The 23,048-nt window shown below is 34.0% G+C and overlaps 3 protein-coding genes across 3 annotated transcripts; 1 reads left to right on the top strand and 2 right to left on the bottom strand.

Annotated features, from left to right (window-relative positions):
- Nucleotides 1-15: 15 nt before the first annotated feature.
- On the bottom strand, nucleotides 16-9,874 carry TRIADDRAFT_56191 (uncharacterized protein; the record flags this gene model as incomplete). Its single annotated transcript, XM_002112267.1, has 45 exons — nucleotides 16-90; nucleotides 175-250; nucleotides 403-504; nucleotides 579-623; nucleotides 712-807; nucleotides 896-934; nucleotides 1,025-1,093; nucleotides 1,193-1,282; nucleotides 1,351-1,443; nucleotides 1,539-1,580; nucleotides 1,657-1,743; nucleotides 1,935-2,033; nucleotides 2,251-2,304; nucleotides 2,496-2,552; nucleotides 2,679-2,747; nucleotides 2,924-3,043; nucleotides 3,080-3,127; nucleotides 3,230-3,277; nucleotides 3,357-3,433; nucleotides 3,502-3,552; nucleotides 3,627-3,683; nucleotides 3,828-3,983; nucleotides 4,089-4,212; nucleotides 4,284-4,353; nucleotides 4,425-4,515; nucleotides 4,614-4,835; nucleotides 4,910-5,046; nucleotides 5,122-5,182; nucleotides 5,247-5,295; nucleotides 5,393-5,425; nucleotides 5,503-5,616; nucleotides 5,702-5,788; nucleotides 5,857-5,918; nucleotides 6,017-6,055; nucleotides 6,143-6,249; nucleotides 6,329-6,423; nucleotides 6,525-6,640; nucleotides 6,751-6,891; nucleotides 6,980-7,060; nucleotides 7,195-7,302; nucleotides 7,529-7,627; nucleotides 7,776-7,862; nucleotides 8,124-8,321; nucleotides 9,020-9,106; nucleotides 9,833-9,874. 45 exons carry the CDS (start codon nucleotides 9,872-9,874, stop codon nucleotides 16-18), a joined length of 3,900 nt encoding a protein of 1,299 aa, XP_002112303.1.
- Nucleotides 9,875-14,611: 4,737 nt separating this feature from the next.
- On the top strand, nucleotides 14,612-15,699 carry TRIADDRAFT_25393 (uncharacterized protein; the record flags this gene model as incomplete). The annotated part of the gene is made up of 6 exons (XM_002112710.1): nucleotides 14,612-14,728; nucleotides 14,894-14,975; nucleotides 15,173-15,219; nucleotides 15,314-15,376; nucleotides 15,453-15,527; nucleotides 15,610-15,699. The coding sequence occupies 6 exons, from the start codon at nucleotides 14,612-14,614 to the stop codon at nucleotides 15,697-15,699; spliced, it is 474 nt and encodes a 157-aa protein (XP_002112746.1).
- An 863-nt stretch (nucleotides 15,700-16,562) lies between these two features.
- Nucleotides 16,563-22,766, bottom strand: TRIADDRAFT_56189 (uncharacterized protein; the record flags this gene model as incomplete). The annotated part of the gene is made up of 11 exons (XM_002112266.1): nucleotides 16,563-16,686; nucleotides 17,135-17,222; nucleotides 17,682-17,736; nucleotides 17,856-17,912; nucleotides 18,341-18,416; nucleotides 19,211-19,272; nucleotides 19,367-19,432; nucleotides 19,889-19,956; nucleotides 21,118-21,193; nucleotides 22,012-22,101; nucleotides 22,740-22,766. 11 exons carry the CDS (start codon nucleotides 22,764-22,766, stop codon nucleotides 16,563-16,565), a joined length of 789 nt encoding a protein of 262 aa, XP_002112302.1.
- Nucleotides 22,767-23,048: the final 282 nt, after the last annotated feature.

Genomic DNA, 23,048 nt, shown 5'->3' with positions numbered 1-23,048 from the left:
CAATATAAAATGATGTTATGAACATGAAGCACAGCCTACGTTTCGTGGAGGATTTCCTTTGAATAATTTTTGTTGCTTATCAGCTTTTTTCTACAGTAGTAATGTCAAAGATTAAAATAAAAGGATAATTTAGCAATCATTTTAATAAGCACAAGTTCAGCCTTCACTTCTTACTTTTACCGTAGTGGCCTTCCTTCTGGGCACAGTTTTTGGGGTGGCTTTGCTAGACTTAGCAGCACTTTTGCTTTTCCTGGTTGATTGTAGTGTTAATCAAAATTATTAGCATCATCAATGGATAAATCCAATTGTTAGCATGGGGTAACACGTCACTAGTTCGTTAACTAGATTTCAGAGGCTATATGATATTAAATAGAATTGCACTTTGTACAAGATTGGACATACTTTTCCGTAGTCTTCATTTTACTCGAAGCTTCAACATAATCAGAAGAGTCACTATCATCGCTATCTTCCATTTTAGCTGTATCCTCTTTCGTTTCGGTTAAACTACAACATATGAGATACTATCGCATCAGCTAAAACGGAAAGTTTTATCTTAAAAAATCTGATTGTCTATCTACCTCTCTTTCTTTGCTACAGGTTCGTTCACTTTTTTTTTTTCAATCCTGAGTAGGATATATATACAGAATAAAGAAACTAACATTTAACACGTTTTACGCTTGAATGATTTAATAACGAACGTCCTATTCTTACTTTTTCCTCGATCGTGATGCAGCACTACCCCTTTTCGTAACAGTTGAAATACTCTCTTCTTTCGCTTTACTAGTATTTGATGCCTTCCTTGTAGTGCTATTCCGTAAGATGCAAAAAATTAGCACCAACATCGTTTAACCTGTATTAATGATAAATTTAGGAGACTCCTACAATAAACTTTTACCTTTGTCTACTTTGTGAACGACTACTACGTTCCTTTTGGCTGCCGTAAAGTGTAATCGATGAAGAATTTGCAAGTGTTTTTGTCATTCAATTGTGATCATCTTACAGCCTTGAAAGTATAAATACATACCTCGGTTTTGATACAACTTTACCATCGGCCTTCTTTGCAGCCCCTTTCCTCAGAGATGTTTCTTTTTTACTGTAATATTAAGTATTAAGGATTTAATTTTCTTAATAGAGAGGGCCTGTAATAAATTTATATAACCAATTTGATAATTAGGGTGTGTGTAAGCGACACCTTTGAATATTTAGGGGAGAGTCGGATTTATGAGTATCTAATGCGATAGCATGTTCTTTCTCTACTGCAACGGCATCTTTTTTTTTCGAGCTAGTGTAAATATTTTGTAAATTGATATAAGACACTTATGACATCTAAATATAAAAACACATATATACCTTTGCTTAGATCGTGATGTACGATCGGACTTCTTTTCTGGTTGTTTTGCTTCGACTTTTCCTTTATCGTCTACATCGGTTATTTCCTTTTTCCTATGAGAACCAGAAAAGAAAAGCAATTATACATTCAATTAATCCATGTTCTAGAGTCGTACAAGCTGTTTACTATGTCGGCCGAGAGGAAATACCTGCGACCTCTAGCACGCCGGGCGGTGTCTTCATTGATATGACTGCAGGTAAGACAAATGTATTCCGAGATATCTTAACACTGTGATCAAACGATTGCAATTATAGAAATAAAACTACCTTTTCTGATTTTGAGTTTTACCAGAACTTTCTGTGCCGGCTTGCGTAGGTGATTTTTCGACTTTAATACTTTCCGTTACGTTAGTACTGCCATAAAGTATTGCAAATGCAAAGGTTAACATGCATGATGTAATACTACTTTTAACATCTTAAGTTTATCACCTTTGTTTATCCTCTCCCATTTTGTCTCCTCTTAGGCCCCTAGATAGTATCAGCAAACTATGGATTACTACGATATAGAGTTAAGTTAACATACAAGCGAACATAAAATACCTTACCTTCTTTTGGATACTGATTTACTTTCCACTTTAGATTTAGATTGCTTACTAGGCTTCCTTTTATCGCTTTTAAGTTTTTTCTTCGGACTTGTAGCAGAACTACAAATTTGTAATAAAATCTGATGTTAATACGGTAATTAAAGAAGGGAAAGGATCAAAATTTTATGTTGATAACAGAATAACGCAATTTCGTATCGGTACGTTTACCGTGACGGGGAAGCAGTTCTTTGCTTTTTCCTGGGGCTTCTATGCACAATGAGGATACAGCATTGTAACGTCTGGTTGAATGTTGCATACACAAAACAAATAATCATACCTTCGTCGCGAATGGGAGACTTTTTGATCTTCATCATCGGAAGTTTCGTCGTTACTGCAAATAAAACGAACGATTTTAAGTAACACAGCTTCTCAAAGGGGCTCAATGTGATGCCATGAAGAATAGATCGTGATAGAATTTATGATCACCTCCTTTTCGTTTTCGTAGGTCTGCGAAGCAGTCAAGAACAAATAAGATTCCAACATCATCGTATGCATAATATGCTTGAAATTAATAACTAATACCTGCTAATAGATGATGCTAACTCTTCCTCAGAGTCTGGACTTACAATATCACTAGAGCTACAATAAACAGAAGGAAAATATAACTTATACAATGAAATATTAACATACGACGTCAAGTAATAACTATGCCGTAACTATTATAAGATACACTATAACCATACAAATAACAAAATTGTAACTAACCTCTCTCTATTCTCATTTGATCCTTCGGAACCAAACTCTTCAGCCATTTTTTCTACAGCTTTACGACCTCTAATTTCCGACAATTTACGGTAAGAATTAATTTAAGCGTAGAAAATTTTACCAGGATCAAATGGTCGATTATTACCGTCTTGCACGCTTCGGACGTGTTTTAGTTTTTGTGGGTTGCTCCAACCTGGCGGAAGGATACCCAACATTACTTGGCGATATCAACATACAATACATACTTAGGACAAGAATTAATAGCGTTAACGTATTTCATACTTGGAAGGGTTTGTGTTTTTAATGCTCGGCCCCTTTCGCGATTTTCTGAGCAGTAAAAGAGAACATAAATAATTTTAATACCTCTATAAATATTTTTTTTCGATTCGATTATGTCTTACCTTGGTTTGGCTGCAGGCGTACTCGATACGTTCACTTTCTTGGGGGGGCTACATATATGGTCACAGCCATAATATTTCATTTTAAGTGAGCGTCTGATTAATAAATCTACAGTAGCATTATCCATGAATGCTAACAGAATATGTACATACCTTCGAACTGAATGGTTAAGGTCATTATCCGAGTCGTCACTAGTGTTGCTATACGTGATCAAACGTTAATATTCAGTAAGTGCACAGAGTATAAATACTTATGTTAATTAATTCAATTCAATCATACTTAAAATCGAAACTGCTTTTAGGTGTCGAGATTAATTTTCGTTTGAGGGGAGTATTCGATTCTGATGCAGAAGATTTCTATCCAGTGACATGCATGAGTATGCTTAAAATTGAGACACTGATTGACAACATTATTCAATACGTACCTTAGGCGTTGTTGCAACCTTTTTCGTTGGTGATCCCCTTACAATTCTTTTCTATTGAATGTTTAACACGATAACTTCAGGTAAACAACTTTAGTATTATCTGAATGTTGCCCAATTTACCTTACCTTATTCGGCGTAACCGCAAAATTGGCGGGAAGATACTGATGGGTGTTGACAAATCCCTGCAAACAACATTTATTATAATATTCCTTGTAGAAAAGATAGTGCGACTTATCTTTTACCTGTTAACAGGAAATTATTCATTCTTACTAAAGGTCTAGACAATTCATTACTAAACATTGCGACTATATCAATGGATAACATACACCGTCCACAGTAACAATTTTCTTCACCACGAATTCTCGTACAATCTCCAAGCTGTTTTTTTCAAATACCCCAGGAGCAAAGGTCGCAATTTGGGCAAGCGACGTTAACGTAGTCAATAGCATTTTAGATTCTACTTGTAGTGATTTTAACAATGTCTTACGTATAAAAGAAATACAAAGTATTTAATAAGTATGAATCATAGTAAAAGATCATCAAATTTTTATTTTTTAACATATTTACGATTAATTACAAATTTTTACCCCATGAATTCTTTCCATGATTACCACACTATCTTTACAGAGAGTAGCTATACACTTCATGGATAGTTTGGCCTGTGCCGGGGTGCCATTTGTGGCGAATTTTATAAGTTTTGGTTGAAAAAACCTAAATAGATAGATGTTCGCTTTTCAGTCCATCTCTAAACGCGTAATCTAAGCGGCAAGTAAGTTACTTACGATTTAACAGGGCATTCATCAATTTTTATTTCTTTCGCACAATTAACCAAAACGCGCAAAGCTAAGTCAACTGAAAATAGAATCTTAATTATTTCGATACATCCGAATATTATTTTGCTCAACCTATCATGTTTAGCTTACCTATAGATATCATTTGGCTTTCTAACATTTGTAAAATTTCTTCTTGGCAAGATTTGGAAGTAAATAGTGTTGGCATTAAAATACTCACGCTCTGAATAAATTTTTCAAGAATAAACTTAGATGAAGTTCTTTTATTAGCTTATTAATACGTGAATAGCCATGTTATAATCTGCAATACATAATATTCACCTGTAACATCTGAGTGCATCTACTAAATTCATTGCTTCCGCTGTCATTCTGCGCAAGTTTTTGCTGATCATCAGCAGACATACTCTTGGCAATCTTCGGTATTTGCTTGACTAAAAATTGCACAGTAGCACCATCAAAAGTCACAGAAGTACAACGATCGAATAGGATTTGCATCCACTCTGGCGAAATACGTCTTGAGCTTAAATCCTTTAAAATATCAACCTGTAAAGAAGAGGAAAAATTAAAACGTAAGCTTCGTCCATGGCAATGGTAGCCCACTACAAATCGAATTTTACCTCTGCTTGCAAAGTCTTTTCGCAATCAGTTTTAGGGTCAAAGCATTTCTTGAATGTGTTACAAAAGAATTGATCATACAAGCTGTCGGCTATGTATCTAAATTGGTCATGTGCTTTACTAGAATCTGGAAACATTTCTGAAATTTAAAAGGTAAATAACCTGATATAGCAGGTGCAGCTTTCAAATAATGAATGTAAAATATGAAGCATACTTGATAAGACCATTTTCTTTGCTAACGTTTTCGGTTCCATATCTTCGTTATCGGGTTCCAACTGTCAATGTTAACAATTAATGAATAAATCCGTCACAAATAGAAAAGTTTACATAATATAATACCTTCGCTTTGTCGACTAATTGAATAAACTCCATCATGTGCTTCCTCATACTTTGAAAATGATCAAAACGAAAACAAAAAGGTAACTAATATTGATCGCTAGTCACTTATTTGTACCGAATAATTTTATCAAAGCATATTTACTTACATAGCTTTTGATCTGAAAATTTCATTTAAGGCTCTGTAGATATAAATATTTTTCTATTGTGAAAATTATTTTCGGAAATACAATCTTACAGTTCAATGTTTTAATTTTACCTGAGGGCATGATCATCAAGTACTTTCTGAAGGTTAAGCAATTGCAAAATTTTATCATTTGCCTTTAAATTGCATGGTATTAATGCAGTTCGAAAAATCTTTTCAACGAAAATCCTGTAACATTTTCAGGTATGGCATTCCGTTCATTACCCCTTTAGTTAAGATCTACGTTTAATAATTTTCACCAGTAACATCCTACCTATCTTCAATTCCTGGCTGATAGTAACAATGCAATAATTTATTCGGCATCCACTGCAATTCTTTATGGTATTTATTCTTTTCATTCCTATTTGATTTAGCAATATATTAATACAAATTACAGCTATCACAATGTAGATGGTTTAAGAACATTACTTGGTTTTAAATGATTTATACAAGGCTGCAATTTTTATCATAGCTTCCTTTCTGACAATCCACTGTAATTAGGGAGTACAAAAGTATCACAATTTAGCACATCATCCATCCGGTGTATAGATAATGTAGGTACTATAAAGAATGATACAGCTGTATTTACCTTTTTATCTCTCATACGTTCTTTCAACGCATCCCAAAGCTAACGAAGAGAGAAAGGCACGAAGTAGAGAGTAAGCGATTTATAAATTGTATCACAATTAAGACACAACTTGATAAATGAATAAACCTCTTCCGTAACTGCTTCTAATTTTTCAATGGCAATCTCAGAAATGATCTTTACAACCTCTAATCTGACTTTATCATCGGTATCCCGACTACGAACGATCAATTTTTCTATTTTGTATATTATGAAATTAGATTTTATTATATACAGTAACAGCTATGATATTATAACTGGCTAATAAGAAATTACCTATTGTATCTTTAGCGAAGTGAGGGTGATACACCAAAAAATATTTTGCATATCGAATGCACTCTATACGAACGCTGGCATTAATATCAATAAATCTATATGGAAAAGTCAGATTATTTCAGAGTAGTTTTAATCTTTATTGGCAATATGTGTCGCTGAAATATTGTTAATATAAGCATACGCTTATTCAGTTTACCTTCCAATGAGTAATTTCCATAGTGGAGAATCAGCCTTCGCTACAGCAGATTCAGGATCCGAAAACATTCTAGCTAGTAATCGGGTTACATCAAGACGCTCGTCTGCTTCATTACTCTGCAGTGTTTTTGTGAACGATTTCCATGTAAATAGAACAAATTGTGAACTTTAACAATAAATGTTATTTTCGTTTAATTTTTCATCTAGATAATATTTTGCCTGCAAACCTTCAGTTTATACTCCAGTTGCGGTAGGACAGATATTAATACGCTAGGTGCAATACTATTAAGTTGATAGATGATGTCGTATAATCTGTCGGACACTTCACTTTCAGACGCCTTTTCGCTTGTCATACAATTCGTAAAAAACTAAACAAATTATCCATGCTATTAGCAAGTAATCTAGTAGACTGTCATGGCAGTTTCAAATTTAAGCTAAGTAAGACATCGAACATACCACTTGAACATAGGGTTCCAATGATGTAGCAGTTTTGGTAATAAGTTGAGAGGCTAAATTGTATGATGCTTTATTTTGGCTCTGTACAGAAGAGTTGAGAATTTTATTGATTAAATATTCGCTTTTAGAAATATCAACTTTGCAACTACAGCATACGCTATTATCCAGAATGGATAATAATCAAGTAAAATTGCAAAAGCGTAAGATCAGTTTACCTTATTCGGCTCAATGATTTGAATTAAAATAGTGTCCAACAGCTTTTGCGGAATAACTTCGCTATCGATCACTAATGAGCTCATGATCATGGTCATGCAATTGACAACCTTCAAATTATGTTCATCGCTAAATTGATTAATTCAGATATATATAATAGTTATTGCTGATACCTTGCTTAAGATATAATTTTAGTAACAGGAATAAAATTTGTAACTAAATTATACTTGTATTGAATTATTACATCTACAGGAGATGGAAAGCAATATAAATTATGTGTGGAAATTAGCGCAATTTGGTGTTTAGCTTACTTTATATAGTCACAGATTATATTACTTGCCTTATGATTTCGAAGAACAGCCGAAAGAGATCAATGATTGCATCATACGCTTCCATGTAAATAGCGACATTGAAAGTTTGAACGTACGCTAAACTCTAGCAGGATAGCATAATTTTTGATTAGTATTCCTGCCTTATAGCTACAAAGAACTGCTACTGTACAACACATGATCGCATTGTCAAGTGAGTATATTGCAAGCTAGTAACGTTGTTGAAGCTAAGAGAAGGTTATGCCAATTAATACCTCTAAGATATAATAATGTCTTCGAAAAGTTTGAGAATTTGGATTATAAAGGCCACGTAGTTGCTCTATCCATAAATATAAGATATCCTAACCATATCATAGAGGGAAATGAGGTTAATTTAACCGCTAATTTACATTTCATTGCAACGTTTGTTTTCAACTGTAACGCAATAGTTTAAGCCTGCTGAAGTTGAAAGGATTAACTTTCAATATCGTAATAATGCGTCGGTTAGAAAGTTGACAGGCTGGAAACTTTATAAAGAGTTTTTTATCATCTTATATTACACTTCTATATTGGAGTAAAGTTCTGCCAGGGAGGAATCAACTTTGTCACTATCCTTCACTTACCGACTGCAGATTGGTATCATATGGTGCGTTAGGAGCAAATATTCTCATGATATCAGCTAAACAACATGCTGCATAAAGTCTGACATCCTTGTCTTTATGTTTCATAATCTGTCGTGTTCCTAATGAAGCTGCTAATTCTTCCCATTCTTGCAAGTCGCACTTTTCTTGATTAACATCGGATAACTTTTGAAATTCAGCCTAAGATGATGGGGACAAAAATTTGTTGAAAGAATGACAGATGCATTTCTTGCTACAGAAGCAGTCAAGTTTAGCTGTCTACGATCTGCTCTGCTTTGAGTGATTTATGATACCCACTGAAAAAAACTGTCTATCCAATATGGATAGAGTTTCTATGATTGGTGTAGTAGTGATATATTACCGTAAAGTACTGTACAGTATGCATGTATTGGTTGCTCATGACATTCATCTATAGCTACTAAGATATAGAAATACGATGACTTTATCTAGCAGTACTGTGTTAGCCATGAGAGCAAGTGCACATTAAAGAAGCCACTTGAGATATTGCGAAACGTTGGAATACAGAGAAGCTCGAATGTTACTGGTGGTGGTTATTTGGAAATTCACTGAATACAACACTGTATATATTATATGCTGTATACGCTCGTCTATGTACATTCATTGCAGCCTGGTCGAATAAATAATATAAAATTGTATCTTGATATAACATCTAAACTCTGTCCAATCTTTGATTGGAAACTGTTTCAAAAAATAAAAAGTAAAATAGGATACAATATAAGGCATGCAGCTGCCAAAATGAAAGGAAAATGAGTCCTTTTCAATGAAGAAAGTAGAAATTGGTTGGACTCTTTGTGCCCATTGAAAATGAATCATCCCTGCAATTTTCCAGCTCGTGAAATCACTTGCTAATAACTAACCTTCAGTTGTTTCACTAAGTCATTCTTGGATAAACCTTCAAGCTTAGTCATGGTCGGATAACCTCTCGTTTCTACTTTAGGAATTTCCTGTTGAATTTGAATAACGAATGTTCAAATTTTGACCTTGGAATGCAATATCGCTCAAGGAGGAAATGCACTAAACCACAAGGTTTGGTTACGATTTGCGAGGCACTTTGGAGCCAATTTTTCGGACAAAGCAATGTCAGTGTATGGTACTGTACGCCGGTACAGTACCATACCGCTGTCATACTGTATCACTGACTGATCGCTACATACTGTACACTGTACAGCGTACACGTCCGTGGTGATATTACCGTTGTACTGTACTGTACGTACTGTACAGTATCAGTGGCAGTGAGCTGTACCTGTACAGTACATTGTGCCTGTTCAATACGGTAATGTACTGTACTCGTAGTCCATGACTGTAGACTGCACAAGACAGGCCAGTACTTGCATTTTGAATCCCCTTTGATGTATCGGATCATGGCGACATGGAAGAATTTCTCATTTTCCAAGTTGCTAATTGATTGCAGGATTGAGATTCGGATTGACGGTAAACTACTTGGCAAAGTCATCCATCATGATCAAGGCATTGCTATTGCATAGTCAGTAGACTCTTTGCTTGTGGAGTACATTACTGCATGTCTAGGCAGCGAGCATGCATTGAGTGATTGCAATGTGGGCTATTTTCTCATGCAGGATAGTGCTGTCATGAATCGGACTTGGAGAACGTCAATATCACAAACAGTAATATTGTAATGTATAGTGGATAACGGTGTATTCTGATTCAACCTTGAAATTCTCCATCATTTTGCTGCTGCTACATGGGCCCATATCGTATGGTACACGTTCATGCACATTACTTTATCCATCATGCAATGATTCAATTGATGATATTTATTTATTAAGCAAACAAACAAAGCACATCAAAACAGTATCGTCCATGGACGCAATTTTTTTTGGCGCTACTTTTTATGAAAGGATTCATTGAAGACTGTACAGTGTACAGTCTACGCTGTACAGTGTATGTACTGTAGGCACTGAACTGTACAGTACTGTACTGTTCGTTCGGACTACAGTATGGTACAGTACAGTACTGTACTGTATGTGGCGTAAAAAAATAGAGTTATTGGACATACTGTACCTGTACTGTACTCTATGCAGAAATTTCAATCGCCTTCATCAAATTACAGCTTTCTGTACTGTACTATATCATGGACTTTAACAGTATAATAGATACGATCGCCATCTAGAAGTCCGTGACTGTAAAATTAGAGTCCATTTCGTTCATCCACGCTCTACAGTACAGTACTGTACTCTACTGTACAGTACTCTACTGCTTTGTTCAACTTTGCCAAACCATTGCATCGAAAACTACAGTCTACCAGGAACTGCGCACTCTCTTTCCCTTCGGTTCAGTAAAGTACAGTACAGTGTACTGTACACTGTACAGTACGTGTAAGTTAAATTAAAGGGAAAGTATTGGACTTTACTCCTCGTCTACTCGACCGCCATTACAGAAGGTGATCTCTTCTAGTTCAAGATATCAATGTATAGCTACTTAAGGACACTACAATGAGCGGTGAAGGGGAGAATAGTAATAACAAGAAGTCTTTCATTAATCCTGCTTTCCTAAAAGGTCTTCTCACTGGCGTTGTTGTATCACATATTAATAAAGCCGTGGTTTTGGGGGCTATGATTGGTGTTGCTACTGGGATCTATTATGAACAGCATAACCCTAATGATGTGCCTGATGTGAAACAGAAGGCTAACGAAATTTACAGGAAATTTCGTGGCGACGGTGCCTAAAAATGTCTAGTTGTACCCGTATAATGTACAGCATATAAGTATCGATACATGCATCCATGTTACTGTAAACACGTAAATACATCATCTCGACAGTAAGCTTGTTCACAGATGCAACACTATATGATTTTTAAAGTATATTTGTTATAATTTATCATTCACTAACATGAATTACAAAATGGTAATGATAGAAGACTTTGAATGTATCACTGTATGTGAATCGCCTGTAATGCTCTAATATTTTTATTCATGCTATTGGAACGATTGTGTGTATATATATACGCGTATATGTACCGTACTATACTGTCTATGGCCATTGTAGACATAACAATATTGTATGCATATTGATGCATTTGCAATACTATACGTACGCATGATTTATAGTCTAAAGTTTATGTTTGACTGCTGTATGCTAGCTTGCAATTCTATTACTCTTATGGGTTCGGTAGAAAAGTCACAGCAGAAGCTACAGCGGCCACAACACTCATCAATCGCAACATTCCTGGATTGGCTACGCCAATGGAGTACGATGTTTTAAACATTTTGGTTGCATATGAAACGTCATTCTACGTATAGAACTGCGTAGCAGTGGTTAAAGTTTGCTATCTTCCTGTGATAACTTTGATGAAGAATTCAGCAGTAATATATTGATATGATTATGAAGTATCTTTGCTATTTGAAATTAAATTAGAGCCGAGATTTTTTTAAAACAGAATTTTGATTCATTATAGCAATTCATAACCCAAGTATTCATGGTAGCTCATTGCGAGCTACTGAAACTACTGTGCATTTGTATGCATGGCACGCGTCGATAAATTAGCATAGACATTGCACAGAAATTGCATTTCAATGGATACATATGACAGTCTATTGATGATGCATAAAAGTGGCCATGTTTGAAAATAATCATTAATTTACTGTACTGTATATCCCTGCAGAATGAATTGCTATGGGACTATACAGTACAGTGTACACTGTACTCTGTAAAGTATCCAGTAATTCATGAATCACTTTCAATGAGGTGGTTGTCAATCGCTCAATAGAGAAGATAGAAGTATTTACTTCATAAAATCTCAATTTTCCTCGCATAGTAAGTACTGTATATGGTATTTGAGAGTTATTTAATTATAATAATTAATTATTGCTTTTTAATTTCAATTTATATAATAATATAAATTACAGCATATCGTTAACAACGACTGCCAACGTTCGATTGGGTGTACACTGTACAGTACTGTAGGATTTGGAGTGGATAGGTACAGTACAGTACACTACGAGAAACAGCAGCATTTACACTGCAGTACAGTACACTACACTACCGAACTGCACAGTGCACACTCCGGTAGTATGCACTGTACTGTACAGTACGATCTCAATGTCACTTTACAGTACAATGTACTGCACACTGTACAGGAGACTCAAGTAAGTTGCTACTGTAACAACAGTCCGTGTACTATAATCAAGCTAACATCAAAACATGAATCGCTCGTATCCCTCGCGCCTCGGTGACTAGTCAGCAGTTACCTGCATTGACTGCTAGGTGCGCACTGCGCAGTCGAGAACGTCAGGCAAATTTTTTTCCGGACACATATCCCGCTTAGAGCAAAGCAAATCCTTTTGGTTGGAGAATCCAGCTGATTATCGGTGTCTTTACTCGTCTATCCATCAATGGTAAACATAAAATGTGAATTTTACTTTGCATTAATCTTCTTTGAAATGACAAGAGTTATTGGTAGTGATTGAATTGGTTGGTGAAGGATGAAGAAGGACCACAGGCATTTCACAGTACGGTCGATTAACATTGACCTTGTGGTGTACTGCAGCACATAGTTACGGAGGTTGATGTCGTCAAGTATACTGTAGTATAGACTCTAGGAACATGATGTAGCCGAGAGTTTTCTGCCCAAAATTACATGGTGTTATCGTTGCCGTGATATCTATGGCTACAACGAGTAGTCTTAAACTTCTGTTATGGACTTGGACAGGCTTCTAGTCAATGTAAATAACAGCAATCACTTATTAAACGCTACTTTTCCCCCTTTGTTGAGTGCTATGCTGACGCCATTGCTGAATACTGTATTTTGATTTCAACCGCCACTTTTCCATAGTAACCATAGAATATTCTGTTAACAGCATTAGAACAATCGACTTAATGGATTGACTGAATATTGTCTTGAGCGTAATTGATCATTGGATTGCTCATTAATCTGACTGTACTGTGTAGGCTAAATAGGTAAGGTGAAAATCTTCAACACTTGTACTTCTGTAATCATCCATGTTATCTTCTGCAAGCGGATACAATGATGGATTAGACGGTAGATTGCGAAAAGCAGTCAAGAGAACGTTAGTGCTACTGTTACAAAAACAATGCCATGAGAAATCCTACATTCTCCTTTGCAGTGCTTCTACCGATGGAATTACTTTAAAACAGTTTGGGTGTTGGAAAGTATTTTCCAATTGACTTGGATAATTTATCAGTCAACTTGTGTACGAGTAGTAAGGATCCAAGTACTTTATATCTTAATACATGATCGCCAATTTGTTTTCTTATCAAGACTCAAGATAAAGTAGGTAAAAAATGGAAAATGGTATTACTGATGGAAGGTTTCTATAGCTTATAATCACCTTACAAAACGATAGATTGAGGAAAAATTCGCATGTCAGTAGGATGCAGAGGCTAATGGGATAGTATCGATATCACGGTCAATGATATCCTAATTGAATGCAAAGTAAAACTTGACGTTGTCATTAACATTTATAGCTGTTGGGAAATAGTGGTAATGTTAGTATCATTAATAATCAGCAATTATAAGATATATTAAAATCTGCAAAAATTGGTATAGTATATTCTCAAACATATTGAACTGTCTTGGAATGTTACAATGAAGTAATTTGTTCTTTTGACAATTGTTATAATAAACAATGATAAAATACAATCCATACAAACTGGTGGATTCTGAAATTGGTCAAAATATTTTAGAATGATACAGTGAAGTAATTTATTCTTTTTCGAAATTGTTCTACGTATCTACAGGCATCTTCATATAGGAAAGCTGCATTAGCAGGTGGTCAGCGTAAAAAAGGTTCGTACTTATTTCTCTCACAACTCTTTTCCATTTCTATAATCCTTGCAAGCATCATTTACTGATCTAGCAAACTTACCTATCAAAGATTGCGTTGCTAATATTGCCAATTCTTAGTAGTGTATTATTGCTAACCCCTGCATTATACGGTTATGCATAGCCTTTACAGGTTACTTTACAAGTTTTGTTAAATTACTAAAAAATTCTAGTGGCATCTCACGCACAGCCTATTTATATCCCTCTATAAGAGATATTAAAAGAAGCTTATAATACTCTCTAAATATAGAATCTTTCAGCAAATATAATATTCGAACATCAAGTTTTAATCTATCTGTTTTAATTTTATTAAATGTCGATGTGGTATATAATTTTTAGCTTACTATAGGCCGGCTTGTATTGTAGTGTAGGTAAATTCGGCAATGATTCTAATTGAATTGATAATTAACAGAAGTAGTTATGTTGCTTGATAACATGTCTTAGCAAATTAAATCTAACACGCTTAAGTGTTGCTTAGTGTGAGTGACTGGCTTGCTACGCTTTCGAAAGTATTATTCTGCTGTCATAATTGAGAAGGATTATGTTACGTGAAAGCGATCATTCTTATTTTCACTATCGAGAATATGCTGTATAATGTAATGAAAGATGATTTCCTTACGGACGGAATGATTACTCGTATCTCCTCATGCGTGCTGTAGGTCCTAAGCCTGAGCTGACGGAAGAGCAAAAACAAGAAATCAGGGAAGCTTTCGATTTATTCGATACAGAAGGTACAGGAACAATAGATGCTAAGGAACTAAAGGTAAATATGGAATATAACCTAACAAGCAATCATTAACCTGTAATGTCCAGATGGATTAGTAACATCAGCTTTTATAAACCAGTGAGATATCTGGAATGGTATTGTCGAAGCTGTTGATATGTAATGCTCTATCATGCAGTAAATCTATTCATCATTATATTTTAGGTAGCAATGAGAGCTCTTGGATTTGAACCAAAAAAGGAAGAAATTAAGAAAATGCTATCAGAAGTTGACAAAGATGGCTCTGGTATGGGTGCTTGTATGGTCTTAATTTGCTATACAGCATTGTCTTTTGAATTAAAAACATTCCTCTTGGAATCATCTAGACATGTTTAAACTCTACTTACAATTTTTTCGTCACGTTTCACGCTCAATGTATAACTAACCCAGCTTAAAACTTTTTTAACAATTTCTGTCGTTATCTGTTTTCATTCCGTTACGTAGGCACAATTGACTTTGATGACTTTTTACAATTAATGACCCAAAAAATGGTAAGCTTAAAGTGATCTTGAATATTAATCGCAATTAGGGACATCAAAATGATACCGTATCTTGAAGGCTACTTTGCATATAACCTTTTAACAGACTGAGAAAGATCCAAAGGAGGAAATTCTCAAGGCATTTCGTTTATTTGATGACGACGAAACGGTATTGATAATAACGGAAATAGATGCGAACTGCTCCTTTTTAAAATGGTAATGATGTCATATGTTGATTTGATTAGGGTAAGATTTCTTTTAAAAACTTAAAGCGAGTAGCTAAAGAACTTGGAGAAAACTTAACAGATGAAGAATTACAGGTACTGATTAACTACAAGTTATGACTGGTTTGAAAGTATTTGAAACACTCATTTAATTATCATAATGGACAATATTTTATAGGAAATGATTGATGAAGCAGATCGTGACGGTGACGGTGAAATTAACGAAACGGAATTTTTACGAATTATGAAAAAAACGAGTCTTTATTGATTACCAAATTTCGTGTATAATGACATAAAGTAGTGTAACGGTAATTTTTCGATCGCCTTATTCTTATATATATACATACATAAATATATAAATATATATATATATCATATATAAAGTAAGTGCAGTGCGGCGTTTTACTGTTGTTGTAAAGACTACCGTAATATTAGCGTATAATGCTTGATAAAAAAGATTTTTATCAATTACTGTACCATGTAGTATTAGACGGTGTTTGCATCTCAAAAATGGCAATTTAGTAACATTTTAATAACCTTTATTACGATAAAATTAGTATCCACTAGAAAAGTATTTATGATTTGAAGTTTTGTGTTACTAATTTTAAAGTGCATAATTTTTCCTTTCCAACGTTTCTTTTAGCCATTTTAGCTGTAAATATTGGCTATTTGCTGTCAATATCGCTCGCATTAGAGAGATGCAATTAACCTTATAACAGCTAGTTGTTCAACTACTGCTGTCCATTACCGACCAACCTTTGTATACCATAATAAATCTCATAAACATATTTTACGATAGCTGATCGGTTTCTGCGTAATATAGTAAGTATTCAATCCAGAATTAATAGCCATATAGTACAAATGTAGCTTATGTTGAAATTAAATGCATCGCATCGTGGTTGATATTTTGTAGCTAAACTATGCTCATCATAAACATTCCAATTGTCGTTCTATATTACGCCATAAATGACTGATTCAAGAGCTATATGAAAAACAACTATAGCTTGTACAATAAGTGTGATTGACTTGATACTATATAATAATGTTGTTGTTCGGACAAATGACGATGCTCGTTACTTTATTATCACTCGGGTAACAAAAAACTTAAAACTACAGAGAAAAAATATAGCTTTAGCGATAATTCACAGATGCAATAGAGATTAAATATTTCAAACGATGACACACGAGTATCGCTTTTCGCGATTTAAATTGATCACTTTTAAATACTTCAGAATTATGTGCATTATGTGGGCTCCTATAATAAACAATTCCAGTATAAATAGATCTTCAACAATGGTAAACACTTTTACTTAACACATGCGTTGACTCAGCATTATAAACGTAAGTTTATGTCAACAAATATAACAATATTAACGTCAAAATTTATAAAATTAATAGGCTAATAAAATTATTGCCACTCATTTATTATTCTTTTAGAGGTATTATTTTGTGAGGGTTTCTGAGAAGGAAAAAATTTTGCTGGGGGAAGGAAAGTCGATATATTAAACAGGTCATTAAATATTCCATAGCGGTTACTAAATGGATAATAAAAACACGTTACAAATTATCAATCACTGTTCAATGCAATGATCTTAATTATAACATACACAGTAAACACCAGTTATGATACCAATTTTGAGTTAAGTAATTGACATATGAGTATACGCATTTAGTTACTTTTTTAACTTCTACTTGTGAGTTACCTAAAAGTAGACGTGAAGTATCGATAACCAGAAAAGCCGTAATTTTTGGCTTGATCTCCAAAGCGACGGGCTAATAAGACGAGATTGTCTGGTAGATCAATAAGAGAATTAACAGAAGATGAATGGGCAGACTTTGTACTTAACTGAGATTGAATAAATTTATAAGTAGGAAATAATTCGGAAACGAATTATACAGATCTAGAATTGCCTTACGTCGCCACTGTGCTAAATACGTCTCCAGATCCATAAGCAATACTAAATAATGATACCGCTGGTTTAACTGTGCCTCAGTGCTATGTAGTAGAAAATCCAAATTGGATCCATATCAGGGTGAAAGTAAAGATTAAATAAGATATACTTGAGCTGTACTCATAAATACACAAATGAAGAAAGGTGTATAATCAATTACCGAAAATAAGTTATCAATATAGCCCCTTGAATAGCTCTATAGGATAGCATGCGAATATCTATAATTATATTACACATCCGTAAATTTTAGATGCACAATAATATAACGTATTGCTCACAATTTATACAATTTTATTACCATTTTTAACCAGTTCATCATGTTTTTCTCTAACTAGAATAGTTTCGAACAATTCCTTGATAAAAATAACAATTTGGATTAATCAAATTAATCATCTCTACGAATCAGTGAGGTTATGTTGGAACAGTTATGGAAATACGGCGTATTAATTGTTTCCATGTAAATGATACATACCGCCGTTTTTATGTTTTCCTCTATTAATTCTTCCCTCAAGTCCGGGTCTACAACTTTCTGAAATATTCAAATAGCATAAAGTTAATATTCGATATTAATGAGGTATCGTAATTAAAACAAATTCAGTAAAAACAACTTATGATTATTACATTAGTTTCATCCTGTAGCGAAGATAGATAAGAGTTAACTGCTTTGGTATACTTATACCAGAAATTGAATCCATCTTTCTCTAGGCCAGGAGTCTTAGAAAGCCATCTCTATGGTAAAAGGATATATTAGTACTTCGTATTACTAAGAACCAATATAATTATATGTTTAGGACAGACTTTAATGATAGACTTTAAGAAGGACAATATTTATCGAATGAATCCATTAATTTGCATAATTACTCAAAATGAAGTAAGTGAGGCTAATCCAACATGAATTAGCCAGACGACTGACTAATTGAGCGAGTGATAAGGTAATGCTTTCATTAGCTGTCTTACATCTACTAACTGCAACAAAGTTGGGCCTTTTTCGGATTGCTCAATTCTGTCTAGCTCACTTCCTTTAAATATATTCCTACATATCAGAGTTAATCACCGGCTTGTTAAATACTAAAATGATAAGCCATTTATTCTAATCAAATAAATCATAAAGAATCTTCATTTGTCAACAATGTTAAGTTCATGAGATTTTCTTACTTGTAATTCATTCCTGAATCATACATCCTATTACTCTATATAAATGACATCGATGCATTAAAAAAGAATACATTAAGAATAAATATCAAACTCTTACTTTAACTTAAAACACATGTAAATAGATTACGCACTTCGTCTTATAATGCTAGATATAATCTCGGTAATAAAATTATGTATACGCACATCTTTGACTCCCAGCATGTTTTCGAGTAATCTAAACTGAAGACTTTGAAAAGAAGATCCTGGACCTATATAATTTCTAAATAGAGAATTGAAGATTATCGATATCATAAATGTCACTTGATCTTAAATCAAAATCGATACATAATTTCACCAAGCAAACAGTCTTACACGATAATATTCTAAACATAAAATTGTAGTAATGACAATGAAAGTACAGTAAAGCACTGCATATCTTAAGAATTAGTAAAGATTAATAACTGCGTGCCACGATACCAAAATAGCGGTAAAGTTTTGACTTCTAAGCATCAATCACATTACGATATAAACATGAAATTTGTAAATTGAGAGAAAGGGAATGCTATGCCAACTGGAAGCGTGATAAAAAGATGTATGAGGCATTTTTTTAAACTGTAGCTTGATTGCAGTCCATATGCAATGGCTTTTAAGAATGTTTGGTTTATAGTGCTATCCAGTATTAAAGAGGTTTACCTTAAATTTTCAAAATCGGTTACAGGTATAGTTTCAAGAACCGTAAATTGTTTAAGCATCAGCTGTTAGAAATGATAGGATGACATATTAAATATCAGTCAATAAAGCAAATTTAAACCGAAAGACTCATACACGTGTATGATAATCATAATATACCTTCAAAATTCTTACGATTCTGGATGTCCTTACAGTAATAACTAGCAAGTTAATATCGTTAATGCACTAAAAACAAGAAAGATTTAGAAGAAATAGCAGTACAGTTTAATTATGCTTGCATAACATTTTGCACTAGAAATGTCGAAGAAAATTTATACCGAGTTATATTATTTCAAATAGTAGAATGCATGGGTCCAAAATGTATATATATATATATATTTTAATGATCAAATTAAAGATACTACACTTAATAGTTCCAATACTTAATAGTAAACTTTGTAAATTACGAATTTGATACAAATCATCCTTAAAATCTTGCACTATCGTATGCACTTGTAATCGAAGTCGAAATTGCAGGTAATGTGACGAAATAGTGTAAACTTATGGGCGAGTATAGCTTCGTTAAAGTAGACTAGAGCTCACCACTTGATTGGTTACATATCACTGATTATTGCCGAGTCTAAAATTGGACGGCATTTTTAAATAGTAACCGTAAGTTACAGTTATTTTAAGTCACTTTACCTCAACATCCATTGCTTTACAAACAGCATCCAGTTCGTATATTATCTGCTTGAACCATAATTCGAATACTGAAAAGGATACAGTAATAAAGCTATAACAGTCAGAAGATTGTTAAAATATTATTATACAGCAATCATAATTAAAACACAACTTTGATTTTAAGTTTGGAAGGGCTATTCTACAATTCAATATTTAAGCTCTGGCCTAAAGCACCAAAGAGACTACAACTATAATTGTACTTGGTTAATGTTTAATGCACCAGACAACGACCTTACAGTAAGTTATAAGAAGCAAGTACAACAGCAATTAAAAATGTAGGTTATCTTCGAGAGATCATCAGTGATCAACCTCATCAACGGTATTCCGATATTAGTGCCTTCGATTTGTGGGACTACTAGCTTCTTAATAAATTTATGATAGCCTACATTTTCATTTATCTCTAAAACAGGAGCATAACCCTATAGTACTGTATTTGGACTGCCTAATTCAGCATGGCAGTAAAATCAGTTTGACAGTTGTTTTATTAATCAAGTAATTGTTACCTACAACAGAGTCCCTACTGAGTCCCTAGCTTGGAATTTATATCACAACTGAAGAATTTCATTAAATTTATTACTATATGGATAAGGTGTAAAATTTGTGCAATGAGTGTGATACTATCTTATAAATCATAGAATTTTTCGAAAAAATTGATATGCACTTTCGGCATGTACAGAACTTTTACTGATACACAATCTGCCGGAGGATAGCTAGTAAGCAAAATGCCAACCTCAATACCCAAATCACAAAATAATGGTAGATTAAAGCACAGTAAAAAGTGGCCGCTGCCCATAAGGCTACTGTATATCCTATTCATCGTACACTAATTTTATAGGCTACAAGGTGTAGCCATACTATTAGTTTCCAATACTCATAATAATTAGCTTCCTAATACCCGCTGTAAAACGAGTACAGTCGAATCAAGCTTTGCTCGGGACGCTTCCCGTGCAGATTATGACTTAGTGTTCACTGACCTAACGTCTAGTGCTCCATAATGTAATAACATACAGTCATCCATGTTAGCAAAACAGGATAGAACTCTACTATTACAATAACGATTCGATGCCTACTTAATATCGAATATATACTACAATGGAAATACTCATTTAACCATGCTGATGCTATCAAATCATCGCAGATCATAATCAAGAAAATAATCACTATAATAAGTATATCATCAACATGCTTACCTTGATGCACAACAATAAATAAATGTTCATCATGAACTGGCGTAAGTGTTTTTTGAAATTCTAGTAAGCTATCTACCTGTTGAGAAGTAAATAAGATACGTCAACAATTTGTATAAAACTTGTGACGGCTGACTGGAATTAAAGAAATCATCCAATAGATGCCAGTCAAGTTTGAATACAATTATTAATTTAATGATTCAGTAATTATATAATAATTAGGCAGAATCGATCAATTTATATTAACTACTTTACGGAAGTCAGCTGGTTCCATATGATGATCGTGTGGTCATGAATCAAAGTAAAGCCAATACGAAACGGAGCAATAACGATTCGCACCTTCATATTTACTACAGTACAGTATCCATTCCACTTGCTATTAGTGTACATGTATGTATTGGTTAGGTAAAATCAGTGTAAAACAATTTATTTCTGATTTCAATCAAGCCACATTGCTAAGCAACGATATAACTCTAATGACTGACGATAACTGTATGACAATATTTAGCAGTTAAAGGTAGTGAATATGACAGAGAATCAGAACTATTTACACAAGCAGGCTAAGGATCGTCGTTGTTTACTCATTGTGTTGATTCTCGTTCATCATTAGCATCAACGCTGATATTTGACAAAAGTCATCTGATATTGGGATCATTCGGACGAGTAGGAAATCAAGTTGGATGCAATATTACAGTTTCGATTATAATTATTACACGTTGAGGTAATTTGTTGATCAAATTAATAACTAGAAAATTGAAAAAGATCCCCGCTAAAAGCTCTGTATAGTTATGGTACAGAAACTTAGCCATATGATTGATAAGAATTAATTAATCAATCCAATGGTTTATCGTCGGCGCAATGAAATAGCAAACTTGCATTGTTACAAATTGATCATACCTTTAAATAACTTGAATATGTCAAGGATTTTCGATCAGTACCAGTAACTGGCGTCTCAGGCTTGTTTTCGTCCATTTCATCAGGCGATTTCTAAAAGGTGTTATCAAAGAAAACAGTACGATTACTATCGATGGCTATTAGTTTTTTTTTTCATACGCCTGCTGTGTAGTGCCAATATTTGTCAAGCGATAGTAAAGTCTACGTATTTTCATCATTCATTACTTTACAAGTACAATAGTGTGATCAAGTCCTAGCCTCTCTTCATATCATGATTATTGAATAGCTATAAAAGTAGAATTGACCATAACTAAAACTGTAAAACAGTCATTTTATATTTCTCTTTTCTCTTTTTTAGCCAATCGGGAAGGGCTTACTTTATCCGTTTTACGCCAACTACAGTCTATCATACTTTCTACACTATACTAATTCATCAACGTGACTGATTTGCCTTTAAAACGATGATCAAGTAAGAAAATGACGTTGTTTAAAGATCGTTTCTCTCAATCCAACTCATCAAGCAGCTGAAAAAAAATGGATCTATTATGACTTAGACTTTACTTTTCACAACAACCGTAGGCTACTAAACTGACTCCAAACAAGCAGCTAAACCATCACTTGCAATTTGAACCGAGTTGGGTACAAGAAGGATTGAGTAAAATAATTCTTGAGATTACATCGATTCATATTCAACAGTTGTTCGCCTATACAACTGGAATACTTGTACCAACCTGCGAAGTATCTTCATGAACTTCCATGATAACGCTGATCGCTTTAAAACTGGTAAAATAGTCAACAGTAAAAGACCACTTTAGCACGATTGTAATTAGTCACTCACTTTAATTGTGCTCCTGTTTTATAGGACCACATCTACCGTATATTGACAAGCTTTATACCCTACAACAATCGTTCTAATTGAATTATTGATGGCGGCAGTACTATGTTAAGGTATTAAAACCATAGTTAAAACTAGACTTGCTGCACAATAGTTTAAATAAGGTTCTAGGCGTGCCATGCTTTCGTGTTTGATGTAAAGCAAA

The sequence above is a fragment of the Trichoplax adhaerens genome, genomic scaffold (assembly GCF_000150275.1).
Source record: "Trichoplax adhaerens TRIADscaffold_5 genomic scaffold, whole genome shotgun sequence".
Taxonomy (NCBI): domain Eukaryota; kingdom Metazoa; phylum Placozoa; class Uniplacotomia; order Trichoplacea; family Trichoplacidae; genus Trichoplax; species Trichoplax adhaerens.
The sequence above is the reverse complement of the archived record's forward strand: the minus strand, read 5'-3'. Positions and strand labels throughout refer to the sequence as shown.